Below are 18902 nucleotides of genomic sequence, written 5' to 3'. Positions count from 1 at the left end.
TACCTTACCATTGGCCCCCACCTGTGAACCATTAAAGTTACTGTCACATTTTCTGGATAAAAACCCCACTGTTAAAGGATCATTGCTAAGGCTGTGAATCTGAAAGAAAATGAAGACCAAAGAGCATTCTACAGAAGTTAGAGATAAAGTAATACAAATGCATAGATTAGGGAAAGGGTACAAAATAATATCCAAGTGTTTGGATATCCCAGTGAGCACAGTTGGATAAATAATCAGGAAGTGGAAGCTGCATCACACCACCCAAGCACTGCCAAGAAAAGGCTGTCCCTCAAAACTCAGCGCTCAAACAAGAAGAAGACTTGTGAGAGAAGCCACAGAGAGGCCAGCAATCACTTTGAAGGAGCTACGGAGTTCAGTGGCTGGGAGTGGAGTAATGGTGCACCAGTCAACCATATCAAGAGCTCTGCCTAACATTGGCCTGTATGGGAGGGTGGCAAGAAAGAAGCCGTTACTCAAAAAGTACCATCTGAAAGCACGTCTGGAGTTTGCCAGAAAGCATGAGAGTGATTCAGCTGCGATGTGGGAAAAGGTTTTGTGGTCAGATGAGACCAAGATAGAGCTTTTTGGCCAAAACTCAAAGCGCTATGTGTGGCTCAAACCTAACACTGCCCATGCCTCAAAACACACCATCCCTACAGTGAAGTGTGGTGGTGGCAGCATCATGCTGTGGGGATGCTTCTCATCAGCAGGGACTGGGCATCTTGTTACAATTGAAGGAAGAACGGATGGAGCAAAATACAGGAAAATACTGCAAGAGAATCTGCTTCAGTCTGCTAAAAAACTGAAGCTTCGAGGAAATTCAACTTTCAGCAGGACAATGATCCCATACAAGGCCAAAGCAACATTGGAGTGGCTCAAGAACAAAAAGGTGAATGTCCTACAGTGACCCAGTCAAAGTCCTGATCTCAATCCCATTGACAATCTGTGGCACTATTTGAAAATTGCAGTCCACAAGCATCGTCCAACCAACCTGAACAACCTGGAGAAAATCTGCCAATAAGAATGGACCAAAATCACTCCGACACTGTGTGCAAAGCTGGTACATACTTACCCCAAAAGACTTAAAGCTGTTATTGCAGCGAAAGGTGGCTCTACCAAATATTAATGTGTGGGGGTTGAATACTTATGCAAGCAAGATATTTCAGTTTTTTATTTTTCTTAAAAATATTTCCCAACATAAAACCAATGTCACCTTACAATAATTGATTTTGAGTTTCAGTGTTTTAAAATAAAATATCGGACAGAATGAAATTTCAGTGTACCATTTGTAATTCAGTAATATGAGAGAATTGGTCAGGAGTCTGAATTCTTTTGCAAGGCACTGTATATATTGGATAAGCGCAAGCCTTTCTGCTTCAAAGAAACAATTAACCATCTTGAAAGTGTAAATAGTTATGCATGATGTACACTATCACCATGTGTGTGGTCCAAACATATTTAGTAATTATAGCTTGTATCAAACAAGGCCACAGTTTTCCATTGCGAAATAAATGCCAAAATAAAAGTGTAACTGTACTTGATTTCTGTAATCGCATAGCCTTCTACGGGGTATCTCATCTCAGAGTTAGAGTGAAAAGCTATCCTCTTACTAAAAAATAAAAAAAAGTTTTTTAAGTAGCACAGTTGGAGCTAACCTAGCAAATATACAGTTGGTCCCACAAAAGAATGAGACTGTCAAGATAATGTTTTAAAGCAAATATCCTACACCAGATAGTTATTTTCATTTGTTCTGTTTTAGTCTGACTTCTTGGCCATAGAGATGCGTAAAGGAAAGGTTAGCTTCCTTTGGGATGTAGGCTCTGGGGTTGGACGTGTGGAGTATCCAGACATAACCATAAGTGATCAGAACTGGTACAGAATTGAAGCTTCACGGTAAGTTGAACACTTTATCTTCTTACGCATGTCAAAGCCTGTTCTGAAACAACTGTGATACGAGGCACTTTATAGTTTCAACAATCAGCTTGTTTTTGTTTAAAATGTAAGAAATAAATTCCCAGCAGCCATTTCGCTGTTGTTGTCCATTTTGATGAACCCTATACGACCTTAATAAATTCCACATTATTATAACAAAAGGCAGGGCAGCAGTTACATGATCACCAAGCTAGCCAAGAACTAATTTAATAAAATCTTGAGGTTCATATTTAGAGGATTTTAATGTATGCTGTAAGGAGCTTTGGTAAGAACTAACTTAGGTAAGAAAACAATTGCTGATATGCAATCTTTTTTTAATCAAATTTACTGTAACAAGCTCAGAATATATTTCCATAAATGAGTTCTACCAACGGAAATGTATTAAACTCTTCTGTGCATATATTAAACCTTGAATTTAGTCATCAGTGTTTTGCATTTGCATAAGGCAGCATATATACTAAGCTAGTGTGGCTTATCTTTTGGGAAAGAAGATTTCCCCAATGGCTTAATGTCATTTGTAAATGTGTAAATTGGGAATGCCCGATAATCTTTATAATCATCTTATGAACTCCCACACTCCCACCACCATGCTTGACGGTTGGGATGAGGTTCGCCTGTTCTAACACAGTATTTGGTTTTCGCCAAACATAATTTTCTCATTGAGGCCAAAAAGTTCTACCTTTGACTCGTCTGTCCAGAGAACATTGTGCCAGAAGTCTTGTGGATCATCTACGTGCTCTCTGGCGAACCTTAGATAGGCAGTAATGTTCTTTTTAGAGAGCAGTGGTTTCCACCTGGCTATCCTTCCATGAACACCATTCCTGTTCAGTCTTTTTCTGATAGTTGAGTTATGAACACTCACATTAGCCGAGGCAAGAGTGGCCTGTAGATCCTTGGATGTTACTCTGGGGTTCTTTGTGACTTCCTTGATGATTTTCCAGTTTGTTCTTGGAGAGATTTTGGTAGGACGACCGCTCCTGGGTAGAATGACTGTGGTCTTGAACTTTCTGCATTTGTAGTGTCTGACAGTGGATTGGTGGATCCCCAAATCCTTAGAAATGGTTTTCTAACCCTTTCTAGACTGATGAGCATCAATAACTATTTTTCTCAGGTCCTCAGAGATTTCTTGTGAACGTGCTTCCACACACCTGTATGGTGAAGACCAAACTCATAAAGTTTCTGATCTTTATATAGGGTGGGGCCTCCCAAACTCACCCCTGAAGATCTGCCTAATTATTTAAACACCTGATTCTAATTATCCCCTTAATAGAGCTGATAAAACCAGGGGTTCACTTACTTTTTCACATACCCTGAATTTTCATTAATCATTGATTCAAGAAGGCTATCAACGTAAAACTATGGAATGTTCATAATTATCATTGGGGGTCACAAACTTTTTCTGAGACACTGTGATAATATATATATATATATATATATATATATATATATATATATATATATATATATATATATATATATATATAATGCCTTGAAAAAGTATTTGCCCCCTGTCTGATTTTCTGCATTTTTGTATATTTTTGACACTGAATGTTATCAGATCTTCAACCAAAATCTAATATTAGATAAAAGGGACCCTGAGTGAACAAATAACACAACATTTTCATACTTATTTCATTTATTTATTAAAGAAAGTTATGCAACACCCAATGGCCCCGTGTGCAAAAGTAATCGCCCCCTTAGACTCAATAATTGGTTACACCACATTTAGCAGCAATAATTGCAGCAAATGCTTCTTGTAGTTATTGATCAGTCTCTCACAGCGCTGTGGAGGAATTTTGGCCCACTTCTTCATGCAGAACTGCTTCAGCTAAGTGACATTTATAGGTTTTCGAGCATAAACTGCTTGTTTCAGGTCCTGCCACAACATCTCAATGGGGTTTAGATCTGGACGTTGACTAGGTCATTCAAAAACTTTCAATTTCTTATTCTTTAACCATTCTGTGCTTCAACCATGCATTGCTTGTGTATTTCTGATCATTGTCTTGCTGCATGACCCAGCTGTGCTTCAACTTCAGCTCACGGACGGATGGCTTGACACTCTCCTGTAGAATTCTCTGATACAGAGTAGAATGCATGGTTCCTTCAATGATGGCAAGTCGTGCAGGTCCTGATGCAGCAAAGCATCCACAAATCATGACACTACCACCACCATGCTTGACTGTAGGTATGAGGTTCTTACTGTTGAATGCAGTGTTTGGTTTTCGCCAGACATAACAGGGCCCGTGCTAGCCAAAAAGTTCCACTTTTGACTCATCTGTCCATAGAACATTGTTCCAGAACTCTTGAGGATCATCCAGGTGCTTTTTGGCAAACTTGAGATGAGCATTCATGTTCTTCTTAGTGAGCAGTGGTTTCCGCCTTGCCATTCTGCCATGAATCTAATTTTTGCCCAGTGTCTTTCTGATGGTGGAGTCATGAACACTGACCATATCCGAGGAGAGAGAGGCCTGCAGATCCCTGGATGTTGTTCTAGGGTTGGAACAACGATTTTACGCCTTGCTCTTGGAGAGATTTTGGCAAGAGGGCCACTCGTAGGAAGATTCACTACTATCCCAAACTTTCTCCATTTGGACAGTATGGCTCTGACTGTGGTTTGGTGGAGCCCTAGAGCATTAGAAATGGCTTGGTAACCCTTTCCAGACTGATAGGCATCAACAACTTTTTTTTCCGGAGGTCATCAGGAATTTCTTTTAATCGTGGCATGATGCGTCTCTAGAACCTGTGTGCTGACAACTTCACTCTGATGGTAATGGCCAAAGTTAGTCAGATTTATATTAGGCAGGGCTGGCCCAAATCAGACCTGATTGTTAACCAAAGTATTCAAACAGCTGACCCTAATTATCCCTTTAATTGGGTTGAGTTAACTAGGGGGACAATAACTTTTTCACACCTGAAGATTGCATGTTTGATTACCTTGCACACCAAACAAATGAAAGAAGCTCCAAACTTTGGTGTCATTTTTTCTCTGACTCCCTCAATATGCTATTACAACCCACAAAAAGATCTGAACAAATTCAGTGTGAAAAGTGTGCAGAAAATCAGACCGGGGGCAAATCCTTTTTCACGACACTGTAATGTATGTAATACAAGAATAAATGTTACTTATCTGTATCAGAGAATTTGTAGCTATTGCAGTAGGTAAATCTCCCATGATTGCTCCAGCTCAGTTTAAAATAAATGACATTTTAATACTACAGTATTTGCATATGTCTCTGTGGCAAGGCGGAAGAACCCTGCGTGTAATCAGTGGAGAAGGGCAAAGCCCTGCTGATAAATATATTGCTGCAGATGTAAAACTCTTGTGCAAAATTTGACCATCTCCAAATTGATGAATTTATTGCTAATCTGGAGATGGCCATGTGTATAAAAACCGAGTGGTTGTACAAAGAGGAGGTACTTGAGGGAGAGAAGAAGAAAGAAAATTTAAAAAGTAAACATTGTTACTTGTTGTGTTTGTATTTGTTGTGTTCGAGACTTGCTTTTGTTTAACCTTTTTATTTCTTTTTTGTCTTTAAATTTATTTTTGAATAAATACGCGCACCAGCGCATGACCCAGCTGTACTTGTCTCTGTCAGTTTCCTGGTCTGGGGATGTTACCACCAAGCCACCCTGTCACATGCCATGTTATTTACTACAACTAAACGTTTAGCCATTCACAGAACATTAAAACTAAACTATTCCCTCAAATAAGTACATTATTACTTTGGTTGGTTGTTACCTGAACAGTTTATTGTATTACATTCTGTATTGCTTATTGTACTAAAGGGGGAGCATTGTTTATAAGGCTGCACAATTTCTAAATGTTTTTGCTTTTTCTTTGCTAGCATTGGACGTAATGGCACCATTTCAGTGCACGCTCTGGAAGGCCCTAAAGCTGGCATAATGCCAAGCACCTTCAGTGGAGTATCGCCTGAAGGCTACACTATTCTAGATGTGGATGCCGATGCTTACCTGTTTGTTGGGGGCTTAACTAGCAAAATAAAGGTAGCGTTCATATTAAAACACAGTTTACATTATGAAGCCTTTTTTTTTGTATTATATTAATTTTTTTTTAAATTGCTCACGTGAATAAATGTGACACTTTGTTCTGAATATGTGAACTCACAAACTTTTTTTGTGAAACTTTATTGTTTCTTGTCTCTTAGGCTGCATTAAACAATATACTATAGATACCACGTTATTTGACTGAAATTATTGTGAATGAGACAATTGCAGTATTTTGATTTTGTTTATTTATTTTTTATTTTAAATCTGCAGAAAGCAGATGCTGTTAAAACAACCACATTCTCTGGATGTATGGGAGAAACATATCTGGACAGCAAACCTATTGGACTGTGGAACTACGGGGAGAGACAAGGAAACTGTAAAGGATGCGTTGTGAGGTACATACAAAAACATGTAAAATAACATAAATTAAATAAATAAATAAACTGTTTCATCGTTGCATTTCCTAACATCCCTTCCGCCTCTGTCCAGTACAGCAGGTAGGTCATTATTATAAATATCTACTGTGTCTGTTTTATTTAAATTTTCTTCCAAATAATTGACAGTAAGGAGCTTTTTCACCCTGAAATTACACATATCATCAATAGACTTTACCATGCATTTTGTGGACTACTGAGCTATAAAATGTAAATAACTTCATGGTCTGTTATATTAAAAATGACTTTAACATAATTAAGAAAAGTGCTGCCAAACACCCTCCTAAAAGTGATATTTTTTTTATAATGAATATGTAGTCCCCAGCCTCCTGACACTGAAGGGACTATGCAGTTTGATGGAGAAGGATATGCTGCTGTTAGTCGACCAGCTCGCTGGAATCCCAATGTCTCCACAGTCATGTTCAAGTTCAGGACCTTCTCGACAAATGCTCTTCTCATGTACTTTGCTACAAAAGACATGGTAGTGTACTTTTAAGTTGTTACTTCATAACTTCTGGGGTGTTCAGTCCAAGTGCAGGAAATCTTCGCGTTGAAGTGTAATGATCATTTCCCATGCAGGGTCTGAAGGAGACATCATGACTAGGGCCTGTAGTTTTGCAAGACTTGTCTGCTTACCTGTCATTTAGTCAAGTGCCACTAACTGTCCGTTCAGACTCAACAAGTAATTAGCAATAATTAAACAATCATCACATTTCTACAAATTTACTGTTTAGAGACTTGATCATCTCTTTTTACAACAAACTACCAATTCAGTTATCAAATTCAGTTCATTTAAATTTACATAGGTATATAGATTGATTTGTATTTATTTTTTTATTTTTTTACCGATTTATAGATAGTTCACAAGAATGAGTAAATAGTTTATATTTTTTATTACCAATGTTCATCCACTTTTTTCATTTTGAGCCGGTTTCACTTCCGAAATTATTTTTTATATGTATGCATTATTTATATGTAAAGTTTTTAAAAATCTTATTCCATTCAGAAACTTGAGCTGTTTTGAAGAAAACATAGATTGTAATAATTTGTTTATTTTTCAAGAACTTTGTAGAAAGTTTTTATACACTGCTCTTAGCTCACTGAGAATCAATTTAATCCCCAGTTAAAAAAAAAAAAAAAAAAAACAGCCTTTATTGGTTGGATTATTATCCTCCACAGGGGATCTAGATTCTCATTGACAGACATGGTGAAGACACAGCTGTGGCAGAGAACATATCATAGTTGTATTTATTTTAAACGAAGCAGATTCTAAAGAAAAAAAAAAACAACATTTATTTCTCTTTGAATCAACAGAAAGACTTCATGAGCGTTGAGTTGAATGACGGCCGAATCAAAGTCAGTTATGATCTTGGTTCAGGCACAGCATCTGTGAGCAGCACTCAACGTCACAATGATGGAAAATGGAAATCACTCACCATGTCACGGGTTCAGAAGAAAAGTGGGTTTTCTGGCTGACTGCAAATAAATAAATATACTGTCTTTGTGGTTATCTGAATTAAGAAGTCACCTGCTCCTAAACAGCAAGTATATTACAGCTATGGACAAAAGTTTTTGAAACACCTAGAATTTTAAGATTGAGATATATATTTTTTTTTATTTAACATCTGCAATTAAAGAAACTACTAAATGATATCACAAAAGTCTACCAGAAGTCATAATAGTAGTACAGTATTTCATTTTGAAATGTCACATTTTTTAATTTGGCAGTTTTTCGTTAAGCATATTGAAAACTACAAAGCAGTATGTATTTCAGTATGTTAACGTAAATTATTCAGCAGGTTTCACTCAACTTTATGAAGCAAAACGTGTTAATTCTGTTAGGTAATGCAAAACTTTTGGCCATAGCTGTAAAATCAGTGCCACCTAGTGACCGCCGGTGGTCCAGTCCTCGGGTCCACGTGACCATAGCTGCACATCATGTTACAACAATGCCTGTCTCACTTAAAATACCTTTCCTTATTATTCAGATTGACAACTTAAACTCTGCTCACTCCTGAAGCTGGTGGTGCAGTGTTTACATTGGGACTGCCATTCTGTTATCATTCTTTTCCAGTGCATTGCACCTTCAAAGTTTTATCTCATCAATAAATATCTCTAATGTGCTATCTGGTCATTGAAACTGGTACACACTGCACTGTTGTACACTGTTTGTGAGCCACTGTATAGCGAAACATCAAAACACATGTCTTTTCTATCTATAGTGAAATAGAACATATTTTCAATACACAAACTGAAATATTGTTTTTTCTACAGTTGTGAGTGTTTGTATTTCATACATACAGTACCACACTAGTAAAAAAAGCAAGTAGCTAACTATCTTTAAAGAATCTATTTGCCTCGCTTTATGTGAAGTGCATTGTCACAAGAATGTGTGCATTATGGTGTTCTAACTACTTTTTCTCCTCCACAGCTAATGTGGCAATAGTGGATATAGACACCAATAAAGAGGAAAAGATAGAGACTGTTTCTGGGGGCACTAGTTCTGGCCTGAATTTGAAGGACAATGAGAAGATTTACTTTGGTGGTTTGCCAACTCTGAGAAATCTCAGGTAGGAAGATTTCCAGCTTTTAGTTAAATATTCAGTGTAGTTTATCCAAACTGTACCATGTGGTGTTATTGCAGGAGAACAGTATTTGAAAAGTGAATGGCAGATTCCACTTGTCATAATGTATAATGCAAAATGTTCCTGCATGTTTTTTTTTTGTTGTTTTGTTTTAATAAATCTAAAATGCTACAATTATAATGCTGTGTAATTATATTGTACTGATCTACTACTACAATTTTTATTGCAATAATATTTGTGTAATTATGAAAGATATCATTTTAGTACATTACTAAACTTTTTTAATTTTATTTTTTGTACGTTTGGTTCTCACAGTATGAAAGCCAGGTAAAAACCCATTCATTCATGCATGTATTGTGCAACTGCATGAGTTTAGCAAAAAAAAAAAAAAAAAAAAAAAGCTTTATTGTGCTACTTTTAAAAGTTTTATGTGCAGCCTAGTGTACATTAGTTAAGCCGATTTGCTTATTGGCGCTGTGATGCAAAAGAGCTTCTATGCCTAATAAAACTGCCTTTTAACAAGGCCTTTTGCTCCTGCTTAAGTTTGACATCTAAAAATGCTACATAGTTTAAATATTTTGATTTAGCTGAATCGTTTTTGAAGAGGTTCTGAGAAGCAAGATTAAAGAAAAAATCAGCAAATGTTTTCTGAGACTTTCAATAAATATTTTATATTCTCTTTAAATACCTTTATGTTTATATTTGTTTGACTATAAAGATGTAATTATTTTTGTGTGTGTGTGTATCTGTGTGTGTGTTTTAATGCAGAGCGGAGGTGACTCTTAAGAAATTTGCTGGTTGTCTCAAAGACATTGAAGTTTCCAGAACACCCTACAACTTGCTAAGCAGCACTGATTATACTGGATTGACCAAAGGGTGTTCTATAGAGGTTGTTAATGCATAAAACATTGCTTTTATGTTTTATTTCTATCATGCTGTTACCTCAATGCTAGTTAAACTAAAAGATATGTTTTATACAACGTCCTATCATGTGTGTTATTCTCTATTGTTGTTTCTATATAGAACATTATTTACCAGGCTTATATTATATTATTATTATTATTATTATTATTATTATTATTATTATTATTATTATTATTATTATTCAAATCCTAAACTCACTTGGTTTCCTTTTGACAGAATATCCACACTGTTAGCTTTCCAAAGCCTGGGTTTGTGGAGCTGAATCCATTCTCTTTTGATGTGGGCACAGAGATAAGTTTCTCCTTCAGCACTAAAAATGACACTGGCATTATCCTCTTTGGCAGCGGGGGAGCCCCAGCTCCACCCAGGAGGAAACGCAGGCAAACCGGTCAGGTGAGTTAACTGAGTCATATTGAGTTGTGCTATTGGAATTCATTTTGTAAAGGAATTCCAAAAAATATATGTATTGTCCCACCTGATTAGAGCACTGGATTATTAGAATTCCAGCCTCCACTGTGTTATATCATGTGTTTTTTTTTTTTGTTGTTGTTGTTGTTTTTGTTTTTTTTAACGTTTTAGAATAATATAAAACTTTTACCTCAGTGTAACAATGTTGAACACACTTCACCAAGCATTTCCACTGCAGTTCTGTCTCAGACTAGAGCAGTTTGTCACTAGTGCTGTACATTGTGTAGTAATTGCAATCACATTTGTATTACCTTTTAAATAGGCCATTTTATATTGGTGTTAACAATGCCTTAAACAGTGCTTTGGGGCATACATTAATTTAAGTTAGACAACACCCAGTTAAGAAGATAATGGTAGCTTTAACCTCTAACATTAGTGTAAAAATACATTTTAACATATCAGTTCTACTAGAGCTGTGATAGTTATTAAAGACTAGTTAAACCCAAGGAAAATATTATAAAGTCTAGTTAAGCACTTTAGCAAGTCTCAGCCATTAAAACAAGGCATGTTGTTTAATGGATTGTTCTTAATATTTATACCATGCTGTGTGTAATTTACATAGAAGAAAGCGTCCATGTAGTTGTCATTATTCCGATGGATTTTATTCTGTAGATGCTCCTTTTTTATAGATTCCTAGAACAACCTTGCAGCTAACATATCCATTATGGAGTAAACAGACACAGCATTGCTGTAATATTCGCTGTGTTCATGTACCTGCAATTCCCTCTGTAGCCCTACACTGCAGTATTCCTGCACAAAGGTCGTCTGGAAGTGGTAATTTTCATTGGAACTCGGGATCCTCGCAGAGTAATGATGAAACCAGAGGAGGGAATTCTGCACGATGGCAGAGAGCATTCCATCAGAATAGAAAGAACACGGGGGTGAGGAACACAAAATGACAATGAAAAGAAATAGTACATGTGTTGCTTCATTACTGTCTTGTATCACACAGATAGCCATATTTGTAGAATGTGTTTGTTGGTCTTGATTTTTATTTCTAAGAAATAGTTGCCTGGCAGTTATCTTGGTGTTTTTTTCAGTTACCACAATTGCTTCAAATCAACTGAATGAATTTTCTTGAAATATTAGTGACTGATTGTCCTTGTTTGTTTGTGTATGTGTGTATGTTGATTCGAATTTGAAGAGAAGCAAAAATTCTTGACTGATGGACATCTTTGGCTTTTTGTTCTATTGTTTGTGATGGCCCTATTTTGAAGCAATTGCATATTTTAAGAGAAAGGTCATGCAGGAAGTAGCAGACACATTATTTTTCTTGCTAATGTATCTGTTACTTTCTGCAAGTTTTTGCTTCTAAGTTTTATATCTACACAGTGGTTTTATTTATCTGAAATATGGAATGGTCCTCAAAGACCCATGCGATTAAATGATGTTCAGAATGGTGTTTTGTTCTTCAGTATGAATAAATACTGTTACTGTTTATTAGATAATCTTTTTCATTGATGGTTTCTGTTAGTACCGAAACAATACAATACACAGCTTTAAAAGTATTGTACTTTAAAATACAGTAGGTGTGATTTTGATTGCAGTGTTCGCTCCCAATCTGAGTTCTAACTGTGTTACTTCTGTGTTTCCAGAAAATATACAGTACAAGTGGATGAAGAGAACAGGCTGGAACAGAGGCTGCCCAATGACCAGTCAATAAACATTAAAAAGCTCTTTGTTGGTGGCATCCCCACATACGTCCAGGCCAGCATGCTTCGGAGCATTAATCCCTTCGAGGGTTGTATATGGAACTTAGTCATTAATACCCTGTAAGTGCTTTTAGACTTTTTAAATTGACTTTATTGCTACAGTACATAACTAATGTATTGTTTTTGACTCTTATGCTTTAAAACAAAACTTTAATGTACTGTATATACATTTAAAATCTGTTGACTGGTTACTTGCCAAACTCATTGTTTAAATATTATTTTACCTGCATTGTACTTTCTGTTTTAATGACCTGAGATGCTGTATTATCAGATTTAATATATTTCCTGCAAGTGATGATAATGCCCAATTATAACTATACCCTGCTGATCATTTACATTTCTATGATTGAGCTGCTTCCAATTCATCCACAATTACCAGCTCATCCCCAGCAAGCATAATCTTTAGCACAGTATTCCTTTTACAGATGCATCCAACCATGGTAACTCTTTCTTTATCCGTAGTCCTATAGACTTTGCTCAGCCTGTGTCTTTTGAGAATGCAGAAATTGGACAGTGCCCTACCCTGGCACCCCCACCCAAGCCACTGCCAGAAGAGGAAATAGAAGAAGTTACTGAAGTCCCTGAACTATCCCAACCTAAACCTGCTGGCACCACAAAACCTGTTGCCAGGCAGCCAGCCACTCCAGCTTCAGTAAGTGCTTCCTGTTCTAAAACATATTAGTTATACAAACAATCAAGTGATGTGAAACATTCAATACAGGAGTTAGCTAGGTGGCATAGTACCTCGGCGCCATAGGAGGCTGTGTAGTCCAGTGGTTAAAGAACAGGCTTGTAACCAGGAGGTTCCCGGTTACTGACCCACTGACTCATTGTGTGACCCTGAGCAAGTCACTTAACCTCCTTGTGCTCCGTCTTTCGGGTGAGTTGTTGTTGTAAGTGACTCTGCAACTGATGCATAGTTCGCACACCCTAGTCTCGTAACTTGTAAAGCTCCTTGTGATGTGATCCACTATGAAAGGCTCTATATAAAGATTATTATTATTATAGTACATTAGCTGTATAACCCAAGTTTGTTTTTCTCAGATTCAAGAGTATTGTACCTAAACTCACTGTTCTTCTGTCAATGCTGACACACAGAAAAATACTTGAATCCATTTGTAATACTTTACCTTGAACCATTCTGCAAACAGTGGTTCTTTGAAATAATGTTATTTATTTTTGCATAAGTGGTCATATTCCATTGCCATTGCATGTTTAGAGGTTTCAAATGGATTATAAATTATATATGTGCAATAATAATAATACCGCACAGGAGGGAAACTGGGTGGAAATATAGCCAACACTGTTGCTGTTTTATATATTAACAAAACAAGGATAAGTGACAGTGATTTAAAATAAGAAATGGAAAGTCATTTCATACTAGCTAAATTAAAAAATAAAATAAAATAAAAAAAAATCACAACAGCTACCAGGTGGAGTAGGTTCTTAACAAAGTACAGTATTGTTGCCTCACATCTGAAATATAAAGCATTCTTTATATTTGCTGTGGTTATTAAATGTATATCGCTCTGTCTCCAGTACCCAGAAACACTGTTCAGAAAGAGGAAACATGTTATGTTCTACATAAAAAGTCAAATAATCTGGATATTTGTTTGTAAAATAACAAACTAATCATTTAAGTCCACCATTGAGATGATATATGAAAAAAATTTAAAAAATGAAATTGGGTCTTAAATTCAGAGCAGTTAACATTGTTTCTCCCTTCTAAAACACTTCAGCTTCAATAATTCCATGGCTGTTTAAATAAAGGTTATACATCGCATAACACTTGCTTGACAAAACCGTGTTTTAAAGTACTGTATACATACTTTTCTTCTGGCTTCTAAATTTTTTAATTAGAAAATGTAAAATCAGTGTGGTGTCTACCATTTCAGAAAGATGTCTATGTGCCTTGAAAGCAATCATTCTACAACTAACTAAAGCTTTGCATTCCAAAAGGTTTCTAAACCCTTTCATACAATCTCAAGCATAATTAAAGCGTTATGCATACTGTTACCAATTGTACCATTTGTACTGTATCATACAACATACAGTATGTTTGTGAGTTTTTTTATCAATATGTGTAGCCAGCCTAATTACGGTTTGCCATATTTTGCTGCTTGTAGGATTTCCTTGTATCTGAACACAGAGGCTTCAGTGTTGCTACTGACATTCACTCCATGCCAGTACTTTTTATCCCCAAACTTTTTTTTTCCTATGTGGTCTTTCACAAGCTAACATTCTCTTTTTCACTGAATTGTATGAAATTATACTAACAATGCAGCCTTCATGCACCGCTGTACAGTATAATATTCTTTAAAACTGTACTATGTCACCGGACTGTACTTCAGCCGTCACAATGGAGACGCAGAAGCAGGCTTATACAGGCGCTGTAACGAATTAAATACATTAATAATCTGCATGCCTTCTTTGTATGGTTTTCAATGTGTATTAGAGCGTAAGAAGAACATCTTATTTTATAAAACAATGTTATCCAGATTTATCTTTATTTGTATAATATAATCATATATATATATATAAAAAAAATATATATATATATATATATATATATATATATATATATATATATATATTATATAATATATCCGATTTATATTCCAGGCTAACAAATGCACTTTTTTCGTGAATTATGCTAATATTAGTTATATAATATATATATATATAAGTCAGTAAGCATTTTTTTTTTTTAGTAATCTTGCCGTAAGTGCCAATTATTTTTCACAGGTTTCTGGCTTGGTGCAAGGTACATTTGAACAAAACAACCTGAACGTCATATGCAACCAAGGTCCAGAACCTTATTAAAAAGCAGTTGGATCTTAAGTTTGTAAGTGGATCAAATCCAATGACGTGCTTTGCAATAACAATAACTGTCCATCTGTTAGGTGCAGCTGACTCTTTAAAGCAGTGAAGCACAAACTTGTGGTTTTAAAGTTTGTTTAGAAATTAGTGGAACAGATATGGAAGAACATTGGTCAAGTATTTACCTACACATGTAATGATTCTTTCCTCCACAGGTTACTTGCACTGCTGAAACAGAGCCAGTGACTTTGATGAATGCCAAACAGTTTGGCCTTTCCAGAAATAGCCATGTGGCTATGGCTTTCGATGACACCAAGGTTAAGAGCAGGTATAGATGGACTTGAATTTTGAATGTGAATGAGGAATTACTAAATATGAGTCATGTATTGTTAATCCTTTATTATGCAGCGATTTAAAAAAGCCTTAGTACAGATTACAATTAGGTGAGAAAGGGCACCAGTCACTGTAGCAAATCAATTTCATATAACACAATCATTCATTTATAGTTTATGCATTATTGCATATTTTAGTATGGTATGTGAATGTGTGTGTGTTTATTTATATATGTATTTATTTTACAGACTAATAATAGAGTTTGAAATCAGGACAGAGGCTGAATCTGGTCTGCTATTCTATATGGCAAGAATAAACCATGCCGACTTTGCAACAATCCAAATGAAGGATGGAATAGCGCATTTGAGCTTTGACCTAGGAAGTGGAAACACAAGCACATCAGTTCAACAGAAAATCAACGATGGCCAGTGGCATAAGGTAAAAATGTATGGGTTATATCCAGCTTGACTACTGTTGTGTTATATTTTATTTTTCCTATAAACAATTCAACTGAAAGTATTTGTGTCCCAACTCTAATGCAGTTTTCCCGCACTAAGGGGTAAACTACCACCCCTACCAAATTCATAATACTGCTATATACAGTATTTAAACTATCACCTTGTGGGCTGCATTTGGCTTCATAAACATTTACAAAATGTTTTCACCACACACTACCTTCTCCATCCTGTTTACCTATTTTTGCAGACAACCAAAAAAAAAAGTTTGCCAACGTTTGCAAATGTCTGCTAAGTTGAGCACAGCCCTAGTGTATTAAAGGGGAAGTCCTGTAGTTCCCAGCTTTTTTAAGTTTTTGTCATTCAGTTTTTTCTTTGTCCTTGCAGGTTAGGGTATTGCGAGACAAGCAAAGAGGAATATTAACAGTTGATGGACGTTATTCCAGCCAAACCACAAGCCCTAAAAAGGCAGATATTCTTGATGTCGTGGGCATGGTATACATCGGAGGTGTGCCAGTGAATTACACAATAAGAAGAATTGGACCTGTACGTTTATTTTATTTTATCATCAAAAACACTATATTTAACTCTTAATGTAATATATACAGTAGGAAGTAGAAATATATCTGGATCTTTTAAGGTCCATAAAGATGTGTGTTTAGTGAGTTTAATTGGATGGAAAATAAACTTGCCATATTGAAATGGCAGGGGGTAGCAGAAGTAAAAAAAAACGTAACTCGTTTGATAATGGTTTAAACCTATTGGGTTTTTTTGTAACATGCTGTTTTTTTTTTTTGTTTCTTTTTATAAACAGGTAGTTTACAGCATTAATGCTTGTATCCGCAACTTTAAAATGCTGAACTCAATTTTAGACTTGGATAACCCAACCTCCAGCTATAATATTGGTAACTGCTTTGTCAATGCTGAGACAGGCACCTACTTTAATGGAACTGGATATGCAAAAACAGGTATTTCTAAAAGTCTAAAAAGAAAAAAAAGAAAGAAAAGCAAACTAATTTATTTAAAAGCAACAAAAATGACACAATATCTGTTCCTTGTTTTATCTCCATTACAGTGGGAGCATATAAGGTTGGTACAGATTTGTTAATAGAACTGGAATTCCGCACATCTCAGAGGAGTGGCGTGCTATTAGGAATAAGTGGTCAGAAAATGGACGGCCTTGGAATCGAACTGGTCAATGGGAAAGTAAGTTGTAATACTAACATTTGCAACATTCACAGATGCACACTGTAAAACTGTATTTTGCTTTTTAAACACACATCTTTGTAAGCAAAACAGGTTTAGATGAGTGTTGGCAAGCGAAACATGTCAAGAATTTCAGGTCAGGAGTCCCTGATCGCAGTTTATAGCGCTTTAATATAAGCAGTAGGGTCTGAATTCAGCACCCCTTTAAGCCAGCTAAGCCATACATGGCCCTGATAACACAAGGATAATTAAGATATTTGTCAGAATCTGAGCAAACTCAAGATGCCTGTCAGTCTGTGCTTCCATACATTTTTTCTACATACATTGTATAAAAAGTGCATCACTCACCAACTTTTAGCAACAAAATGCTTTCAATATATAGTCATTTTTTTAGATGGATGATGGTAAGCTAAATGTACAGATCGTGACACACCGTGCAATAGACATATCATCTAGAGTTTTTCATCCATCACTGAGGAGGTTAATATAGCAAGTCATCTGTTATTGCTACTACCATTTTCTTTCCTATTTTTTGTTTTAAAAAGTAACCAGTATACAATAACCAATGTGTTGTCGTGGCTTCCATATATCTTGTTAAATTAGATTGTGCTGAATATCTGTTATTTGTAATTGATTTCCAGATGCTGTTTCATGCCGACAATGGTGTTGGCAGGTTTACAGCCACCTACGAGCCAGATTCCCAAGGCGGGCTTTGTGACGGGCAGTGGCACAGAGTGGTAGCCACTAAACTTAAACATCGTCTGGAGCTCACAGTAGATGACAGGAAGGTGGAAGGTCAAAGTCCCAATGCTCGCTCAGCTTCAGCCGATACTAATGACCCAGTCTTCGTTGGAGGATACCCTGGTATGTGTGGATATTTGTGATATTGGCTATTCCACTTTTTACTGTTTAACAATTTTAAAGTACAGATAAATAACTTCTACAGATGCCTCGAAATTATGTAATATTGTGAACATGTCCTTCCGTAGGCCAGCACTGTTTGTGCTGCAGTGTCTAAAAATCAAGTTCAGTTTTACATTAGAAAAATCTTCTATAGCTTTATAGTTTTATACTTTGTCAATAAGAATACTTTAATCAGTTCCCCTTTGAAATCTGCTTGCCCCTACATCTCTGAGCCCAGATAGTGTCATCCAATATGAATAAGTGTATTGCCTTTTCAACATGGGACCATATGGTCAGAACCACCCAGCCAAAATATATATATTTTTAATTGTAAAGCCCAGTACAATGGTTTTGTTTTTATTGGATTATAGCAAGATAACCAACAACTAGTTGTCCGTGAGTAGTATTACATGCATTTAAAGTTAAATAAATCCAATGATGTGTCTTTCAGATGGGCTGAAGCAGTTTGGATTAACGATTAACACCCCTTTCAAAGGATGTGTCCGGAACCTTAAGCTAACTAAGGGCCCCAAGCCTCAGGAAATTAACTTCAGCAAAGCTTTGGAACTGCAGGGCGTGCAGCCTATGACATGTCCTGCAAACTGAACATGAAACAGTCTTTGTTTTAGAGTTTGAACCTGTTAAAACAAATAATAAAAATATTAAATATGAAACTCATTCTCATAAAGGTGTGCTAACAAGTCATGTTGTTTTGTTTGGTAATGGATTCATAATGTCAAGGTTACCTATTTAGGCTTAAAGTTGCAGCCTTGTGAAATAAAAACTAACCAAGTTTAGACTTACTGTTTTGGAACCTTGAAGAAACATATATAATGTGGTGGTTTGAATCCTGTTAGAAATATAAGTAGTTTATTAAAATACTATGCATGGTGTAATGGAGGCATCTGAAAATTATTTTAATATCAGAATTGCCTGTTCAGAATTTTAAAAGCTACAGTATTAGCTCCTTATAGCTTAACTGTAAAAATATTAAATTACAAAACCATTCAAAATATATGTGGATTGTTAGATGTGCATACTGTGTGTGTGACTTCATTTCAGTACAATCATTAATATCATTATAATGCAAAGTGACAGAGGTCTCTAGAACTGTTGGTTGTT

At 36.0% G+C, this 18902-nt stretch overlaps 1 protein-coding gene across 10 annotated transcripts in view; it reads left to right on the top strand.

The window, feature by feature from the left end:
- Positions 1–18458, top strand: part of lama2 (laminin, alpha 2) — a 118489-nt gene extending 100031 nt beyond the window's left edge. For 7 of the 10 annotated variants that reach the window (XM_041250264.1, XM_041250263.1, XM_041250259.1 and 4 more), the window contains 19 exons: positions 1760–1893; positions 5778–5937; positions 6211–6335; positions 6693–6855; positions 7689–7833; positions 8806–8944; positions 9275–9286; positions 9728–9848; positions 10100–10276; positions 11084–11232; positions 11947–12123; positions 12526–12715; positions 15099–15211; positions 15465–15654; positions 16059–16217; positions 16486–16639; positions 16747–16877; positions 17519–17741; positions 18232–18458. In XM_041250264.1, coding sequence (XP_041106198.1) covers positions 1760–1893; positions 5778–5937; positions 6211–6335; positions 6693–6855; positions 7689–7833; positions 8806–8944; positions 9275–9286; positions 9728–9848; positions 10100–10276; positions 11084–11232; positions 11947–12123; positions 12526–12715; positions 15099–15211; positions 15465–15654; positions 16059–16217; positions 16486–16639; positions 16747–16877; positions 17519–17741; positions 18232–18386 — 2817 coding nt within the window. In that variant the 3' untranslated portion in view covers positions 18387–18458. The remainder of the gene's footprint in view (positions 1–1759; positions 1894–5777; positions 5938–6210; positions 6336–6692; positions 6856–7688; positions 7834–8805; positions 8945–9274; positions 9287–9727; positions 9849–10099; positions 10277–11083; positions 11233–11946; positions 12124–12525; positions 12716–15098; positions 15212–15464; positions 15655–16058; positions 16218–16485; positions 16640–16746; positions 16878–17518; positions 17742–18231) is intronic. The other 3 variants (XM_041250266.1, XM_041250265.1, XM_041250258.1) reach the window with 1 other exon arrangement.
- Positions 18459–18902: the final 444 nt, after the last annotated feature.

Source organism: Polyodon spathula, chromosome 5 (assembly GCF_017654505.1).
Source record: "Polyodon spathula isolate WHYD16114869_AA chromosome 5, ASM1765450v1, whole genome shotgun sequence".
In the NCBI taxonomy this organism is placed as follows: Eukaryota; Metazoa; Chordata; class Actinopteri; order Acipenseriformes; family Polyodontidae; genus Polyodon; species Polyodon spathula.
Note: the sequence above shows the minus strand (reverse complement) of the source record. Positions and strands in the feature narration are given on the sequence as shown.